Source organism: Teleopsis dalmanni, chromosome 1 (assembly GCF_002237135.1).
Source record: "Teleopsis dalmanni isolate 2A chromosome 1, ASM223713v2, whole genome shotgun sequence".
Taxonomy (NCBI): domain Eukaryota; kingdom Metazoa; phylum Arthropoda; class Insecta; order Diptera; family Diopsidae; genus Teleopsis; species Teleopsis dalmanni.
The window spans coordinates 164,932,321-164,941,190 of NC_051846.1; the positions used below are offsets into that span (position 1 = coordinate 164,932,321).

An 8,870-nucleotide genomic window follows, 5' to 3' on the forward strand; every position below is an offset into this window, starting at 1 on the left:
ATGTTTTTCCCACCAATCCGTTTTTTCTCAAATTGTGTACTTTTTTTATATTTGTATATATTTATTAGTACAAAAGTATGTATTTAGTACATAGATATTTGTACTGGAATACAATTATCTCTTTAATTATACATATATATATATGCAACAAATATTTTTCCCAATAATCCGTTTTTTCTAAATTTAGTACTTTTTTCATATATTTATATATTTATTAGTACAACATTGTGTATTTAATACAAACATCTAATTGAAATGTCATTATCCCGTTTAATAATACGTACATATATATACAATATGTTTTTCCTAATAATCCGTTTTTTCTAAATTTAGTACTTTTTTCATATATTTATATATTTATTAGTACAACATTGTGTATTTAATACAAACATCTAATTGAAATGTCATTATCCCGTTTAATAATACGTACATATATATACAATGTTTTTCCTAATAATCCGTTTTTTCTAAATTTAGTACTTTTTTCATATATTTATATATTTATTAGTACAACATTGTGTATTTAATACAAACATCTAATTGAAATGTCATTATCCCGTTTAATAATACGTAAGTATATATGCAATATGTTTACCCTAATAATCCGTTTTTTCTAAATTTAGTACTTTTTTCATATATTTATATATTTATTAGTACAACATTGTGTATTTAGTATAAATGTCTAATTGAAATGCCATTATCTTGTTTAATAATACGTTTATGTGCAATAAATATTTTTCCCACCAATCTGTTTTTTATATATGTTAGTACAAAAGCATGTTTTTAGTACAAATGTCTAATTGGAATACCATTATGCATTTATATGCAATAAATGTTTTTCCCAACAATCAGTTGTGCTCGACGGCTCTGTATTTTGACGTTCTTATAGGATTTTCATGTTTACTTAATTATATCACTTAGAAAATAAATTAAATTTGATAAGAAAAAAAGTGTATTGTCAATATTTAGTATCTATGTGTTTCGTAGAGGTTTATGTACTTAGTCATTCACTCTAATAATTGTTTGTTTAATTTTTTTCACGCGCTAAACACGCTTAAGACGATAAACTGTTAACGCCTTACGATTGAAGCTTTAATAAGCACCGACGTTATAGAAACGTTTAAAGCCACCTCAAGAAAATTTTCTTATTTAGTTTTTTATAAAATCGATTAAATAATTATATATATATTTTCATTATTACAATACAGAAAAACTTTGTTAATTTGAAATATTCTCCATATACAACAATTTAATGATATATTTGTTTTTAACTGAATATTTATTAGGTATGCTTTAAATTAATTATAATTATTACAATTATTTTGTTTATAAATTTTGTTAAAAACTTTTTGTATTGTACGCATTATTATTAAGACCTTTTTTTACAATGTTTACAAAATAAACGACAATTGCAAATTGTTGACCCCACATCACCGGCATTTTACGGTTGCTCATTTCGTCTCTCTCGATTGTACAATCGCAAGGTAAGAGAAACTTTTTAATCCAACAGTTTAAATTATTTTTATTTTTATATATAATTTGTAAAACAGAAATGAACAAATTTTTTTTAATCTTACTTTTAAAATGAAGATTAAACGGTACGCAATTAAGTTTCGTATTCAAACAGCACAAAAAAAAAAAAACAAATATACCATTATTTTTTTACTCCACTTGAGAAAATTAGGACCATTGTATGAGAACACATATGTGGGGCACACAGGGTGGCAGCCCGCATAAAGCAAACATAGTTATTAAACACTAAATTTACTAATTTTTAATACACGTATACTTTTCTATATTATTATAAACACTTATAAATGCATATTAAGTTTTAAAATTAATTTAAATCGCACATTTGGTACAAAAGTGAAAAGTATGACTTGAGGATGTACCATGCACCCTGTTTTTTACATAAACAATTTTTACGCTACGACAGCAGACAACACAACTCATCAAGCACAATACTTGATTTATTGAATTTAAATATTAAATCTTTTAACTTATGCATTTGCATTATTTAAAAGCACTTTTTTTTTGTCATTGATAATATATAATATTTTCTAATGCTTATTTGCTGATTTAACTCACGTAAATATTACACTTTACCTATCAAGACACCAGCACATCGAACACCCCATTATTCACTAAACCGTAGTTCTTTTTGTATGAGTGTGAGGTGCAAATACACAAAACTAGTATCATTTGTAAACGCCAAAATCATTTTGTGTAATATGTTTGTGTTGTGTAATAAGCATTTTTGTGCGATTTGTATGATTTGTTAAATTTTAATTTGTTATTAATATATTTTTTAAAAATACAATAACATTATATACTTAAATATATATATATTTTTTCAATTGAATAAGTTTTAAATATATTTTATATAAAATTGTGTCATGCAATTAAATGCATTTAAACTTTATTGGTGCGCCACGTAGCGCTGGGTAGCCAAAAGCTAATGTCTGTTCTTATTCAAAATTTTTAAAAATAAACGAAAACTGTAATTTTTCTAATCATAATCCAATCATATATCTTTTTCACATAATTTTAATAATTTGTTTATATTTGATATAAGAAATTTAATTAGTATTTAAAGTATTCACATAATATAAACAATTTTTAAATTAATATAAAGTATTGATATATAAAATAAAATTGATAATACTATATAATAAATATATGACGAATATATAACAAATATATGTTAATATTTATATAATTTAATATAAATATATATAACAAAAGTTTTGAATAAAATTTTTTTAAATACAAAATTTATTATTAAATACAACTAAAAATTACGTTGAATATTTTTTTTCTAACCAAACAATTTATTACTTATTTCAGAAGTAGTTATAAGACCTATATATAGGTGAGGTTAGGTTGGAGTCGCTGTACGTGTTATTCCATATGGGATTTAGGTACATATATATAGCTTTAACATTAATTCATTAAAAATCAAAATTTAATCTAATGAGGTTTTTTTTTTTTTAAAGTAGTGAACTACAACAACAAAAATTCATTTTTATATTATTTTAATTAATTGAATTTTTGACTGACCATACAGCTGTTTCTAGTATTGCCAAATATCCATCATAAGTGGTCTAGGAAATAATTCTTGTATTTAATTATTCGTAAATAATTTTTTGAGACTGCAAGTACCAGAAATTGATCTCGTGTCCTGCCAAATTTGAAACTCAAAGTCAGAGTACCTTAACCTTAATTTAATATAATTTTTTGTAATACTTTGGTATAATTTGAAAAAAGTTAAATTGTAAATAATGCTTTTGTAAATTTTATCGTTTTATTATCGTACATTTTTAAAACTGTATATATATACACATACATATGTATTTATATAAACTATACATTTATATCATATTTCTATGCACCGTAGCATGATCTGAAAAGGTTCAAGTACTAAACCCGTTACTGCTTTATATTAAACAATTATAAGTAGTATTTTTTTATTTAAAAAAATTAATAAATTATATATTTATACCTCAATTATATTTCAAATATTGTAAATAATAGAAAATTATTAATATTGTTTAGAAGATTATTTGAAATTATCACATCCCCAGGTTTTGTCTCCGTGTTATTACAAAAGCTCATTATGTATACTCAAATGGTCTTTGGTGTACTCCAACCTATCGTAACCTAGGCCTTATGTCAACTTTGTATATAAGTTCATTTAGCAGAGATTTACATTCAGGATACTCAATTTCTAAAATTTATAATATTCAATTCAGCTGAGATACCGGCTTTGAGATACAAATATTTTTTTTATATAAAAGAAATTTTCCTGAAAATTAGAAAAGAAATAACTGAAAGTAGAACATACACAAATTTATATATTCTAAAACTTACGTACAAAATATGTATATATATGTACATATAGAAATAAAGTTATCGTGATGTGATTAATGTAATAATGTACTCACCTAACATGGAACCGTGTTACTTTTTTCTACACCCAAAGAGAAAATGCTCGAACACAATCAAGTCGATTGATTTCAAAAAATGTTAGATAGCTGTTAGGTGATAGAGTTAAAGGTCATACCTAAATCAATCTAATAGATTCTGTTAATGATTCATTTTATTTCGTATGATTTTGTATGTTTCATTCTATTATTCCTTATAATTTGTAATTTGAATGTATGTTATGGAAAGAACAAAAATGGAGGTAGCACCTATGCCGATAATTTACGTTTCCATTTAATTACTCGTAAAATGCATGATCTAGAGTAGAAAGGAGCAATTCAATCCTCGACTCTTTTGTCAAATTGGTGTACCCGAGTTATCGGAATTACGCAGTAATGTTTGATATTGTTTGTTGATATGTTTTCGCATCTATAAGATGTCTTGATGTTTTTAGGTCAGAATGCAAAAATTGGAACTGATAGTTTCTTAAAATTAAACTTAAAATTTATTTTTAATGTAATAAAAACTCATGATTATATGCATAAGTATTTAATAAATTTAAACGATTGTTTTTAATCAGACCATACTTACAAAAAATAGTTGGTAACTACATCAAGCGAAGATTATAACAAAAATTGAAATGAGTTAAGCTGATATAGAAATTAAAGATAAGAATAGACCCGGAAAAATATAATACAAGAATAACAAACAATGGTTTTCTTAATGGTATCACATACTGAAACTTTCACTTCTTGAAGTGACAATGCATAGAGTTTTGTGCAGGTAAATAGTTGAACAGATTGATGACATCGTGTATATAGAGTTCCGTTATAGAGTACCGAAACTGAAAAGTTTATATTAAGGGTTTAGCTATACTTTAACCCCGACACGGTAGCAATTTTCAGAGCGATTTAACGACTATAATATGTTGATATTCCTGTGTTCTAGATATTCCGTGTTATAAGATTCACCCGAATAATATAAAAAATCGTGAACGGTCGGAAATCTGCACATAACATTATTTTGACAAGAATATTTAATGCCAGTCTTTAACTGCATAATGCATACATAGCATTTGGCATCCGTCACGTAAAATCATCCGCCATTGCTATAAGCTCTTTTTTTGAAAGATGCCTTGAAAGATGCTGATCTAACAAGAAATTCATTTTAATTTTGTTATTATAGTTGTTGAATAATCAATACATCTGGTACGTTTAACGAAAAGTGTGTATAAATACTATATGTATGTGTTGTTATTTCTAATTACTTTGAATATATTTTGAGCATTATATTGTGCAAACAATATTTATTAATATTATAATAATATTTATTATTCATTATTATTAAATAATAATGATATTTATTATTCATTATTATTAAATAATAATGATATTTATTATTCATTATTATAAATAATAATATATATTATTCGTTATTATTAAATAATAATAATATTTATTATTCATTATTATTAAATAATAATAATGTTTATCATTCATTATTATTAAATAATGATTAATTAATTAATTGTTATTACGAACAATTTATAAAAAGTTTTTTGATTGTTACCGGACTTTGGTCGTTTATTTAACATATAAAGTTATAAAAATATTTTTTTAAACAAAAAATTACACTTACTAATTTGTGTTCAATATTTTATATATATTTTAAATTTTTATTAAAAATTATTTTTATTACAGATATTTCGATCTATGTGAAGACTATCTTCATTGTAATTTTTTATAAAAATTTATATATAATTAAAATATTTAACATAAATTAATAAGTCTAATTTTTTGTTAAAAAAAACATTTTTCATAATTTAATGTGTTAAATAAACGACCCAAACCTGGTAGTAATCAAAAAACATTATTTACTGTTATTAAATAATAATAAATACATACTTTTTGTAAATTGGTCGTAACAACAATTAATTAAATAATAAATAACATTTTAATTATACAATATTTATTATTTCTTATTTAATAATAATGACTAATAAATATTATTATTATTTAATAATAATGAAAACAGCATTATTTATTATTATTAAATAATAATTTATAAATATTGTATAATTAAAATATTATTTATACAATACTTCTTTTTGTGTTTAAGAAAATTTTATTCTCCCTTATATATCCTAAACACACTAATTTCTTAATTATTTAAACAATATAATTTTTCCGGCTTTTTTTTTTATTTTATTTTTTTTTTTTTTGTAGTAAAATTTTATGTAATGGTATCATCGTTATAATTATAAAGTAGTATACATTAAATTACTCTTTAAAAATAATAACTTGTTATACTTAATTTCATAATTTCGCGTCTTGTGATTAATATATTTTATATAACTTTTTTGTAACCATTTTTTATGTTAAAAAAAAAATTTCATTAAGTATGAACTTAAAATTTTGCGTGATTGCTTTTCGAGTTTTTTCTTTTTGTCTTTAAATAAAAATGCAAATAAATATTACAAAGATAATTATTGAAACATGAAATAAAATAAAAAAACACATATATATAATTTACGTAATAATAAAATGCTTAACCTAAGAAATCCGTTAATAAAACTAAGAACAAATTATGATTCTTGTTGTTTCAGGGAGTATCGGATAACAGATCTGAATGAGTACAAATTTGTTGGAACGTTTACGAGTTAGTTAAGTGCATAGGCATTCGCATTGGTGTTCCTGTTAAGTGGAAGTATTTTTCTGGAGAGGGATTAAATTGCAGTTTTTTATTTCTTTTTTTTTACTTAGTATCTGTGTAAAAATATTTAGCAATTTTTTTATATTGTATATTAGTTTTATATAATTATACTTATCGTTATAGCTATTTTATATAATATTATTTTGTATTGTTCTCTTTTCTACGCTTTTATTTTTAACCTAATTTTTAATCTTGTTAAGTTGTGAGTGTGGTAATGGAAAGTTTAATTTTATAATGCAAAAGATTTAATTTTTTCTCGATGAAGGATTATTTCTAACTTAAATATTTTTTCTTCATGTTTTTCTCTCAAAGTTATGTGTGTATATAAATTTGACTTAATATTAGAGTTGAATGTATATTTAACTTCCATTGTATAAAGTGTCTTTTCGGCGCACTCTCTTTTATTCACTTCGGATTTTTTTCATTTCCGGTTGACTGTTACCATCGTCGATACCGTCACTACTGCAATGCAGTGACCGTTTTTGTATGATGCCTGCGCTGCTTAAGGTTGAATCGTTATCAGTATTGGTAGTTCCGTCGTTGAGGTTAATTATTGGTGTTACGGATTTATGTCCAAGACTGTTACTGTTGCTGCTTTCATCAACCATGCGGTCGTCGTCATCATCTTCTTCACTAGCATCTTCATTAGCAGAAGATCGTATACAGTTACTGTTTTCTCCATCTAAACTGTCACCTGTACCTGTTCCGTTACCATTTCCTAATGCCAAATTTTTACTTCCATTCTTTTTTACGGCATTTGGCAAAAGAGGTGCTACTATAGCTGCTCCTGTTACACCTGTGGTAGCATTAGTTTTTAAAGGTGCCTCTATATTACTTTCAGAGTCTGAGGCCAACGGTGTTCCATCATCAGTTGAAGTTGTGGCTGTCGTTTGAGTAGTATTCTCATCAATGGAATCATTAGAAACAAAATTGGAATCACCATCTTGCAATACAGTTCCAGTTGGATTTGTATTTTCATTATCTGTTTCAGATTCAGTTGCGATATTATTTATATCGCCTCGTCCTGTAGTTATAAATGAAAAAAATAGTATGTTATTAATTTTAAAGACTTAAACGATATCAAATAATAAAAGAAATAAGTGATTCAGTTGCGATATTATTTATATCACCTCATCCTGTAGTTACAAATGAAAAATGGTATTTTATCAAATTTTTAAGTTTTGAAATAAACATTAAAAATTTTTTTATTTTGAATAATAGCTAATATAATATATTTGTCAAAATGCTTGTAATAGAATCGAGAAGTCGGAGACTATACATATAGGTTATATTATATATACTCATGGCTAACACAAGTTATATCGTTTATAATGTCCGTCCATCTGTCGGTACCTCAATAAACTGGTTTCTTGCTCAGTGACTACACGATCAAGTTTTTGCCAAATTCTAACAGTTTTGCATTACCTTTTCAACTTGTACACATACATTTTTCAAACCTGACGCAATTATTTACTAAAAGGTTAAATGGAAAGCAATACAGATTAGAGGATTATTATTGAGAGGTATATGAAGTAACAACACAATTATGTATAGTATAAGGGCAAAGAGGTACATAAACCAATAGCCGCAAGTATTAAAGCAAAGATCGGCTTATAAATGTGTCAGCTGCCTGTTATAGCAGAGGCAAAATTTTGTGTATGTATACTGCAGAGTTGTTGGTTTTAATACTATTTTATTGTTGTTAAATTTTTAGGAAAATTAATTTAGATGTTCCTGAAATATTTCTGACCTCTAATATATTTCTACAACTCGTATTGAGTTATTGTAACTTTATTGAACATCAACATTAACAAAATTAATTTGTTTTATTTAAAACCTTATTGAACTTATAATAATTAATAAATGTTCGTATTTTTTGTCGCCTTGTATTTTTATAACACACTAATTTAAAAAATGTTTATATATATTTTTGCGAACTTCTGGATTAAATCAAAGACAAAACTAATTCGAATTACTTAACCTATACTATAGTCTGTACTAAGTGAACTTTAGTCAATATTTGCACACATTCTCATTTTTATACTATATATTTCGAAAATAATGTCTACATGCATTCGAACGAAAAAATCGTTCCAAAATCTAGCCAAGGTAGACGCCAAGTGACCGAAACTCAAACTTATGCATTACAAAATTTAAATTAAATGAGAATTACAATTAGAATACCACCACTACTTATACTAATAATTTAAATTGAGATTTATAAATATTTTAAA

At 24.6% G+C, this 8,870-nt stretch overlaps 1 protein-coding gene across 1 annotated transcript in view; it reads right to left on the reverse strand.

The window, feature by feature from the left end:
• Positions 1–7,037: 7,037 nt before the first annotated feature.
• LOC119666637 overlaps positions 7,038–8,870 on the reverse strand; it is a 5,155-nt gene continuing 3,322 nt past the window's right edge. Inside the window, exon 2 of the mRNA XM_038075919.1 lies at positions 7,038–7,660. Within this exon, the coding sequence (XP_037931847.1) occupies positions 7,038–7,660 (623 nt within the window). The remainder of the gene's footprint in view (positions 7,661–8,870) is intronic.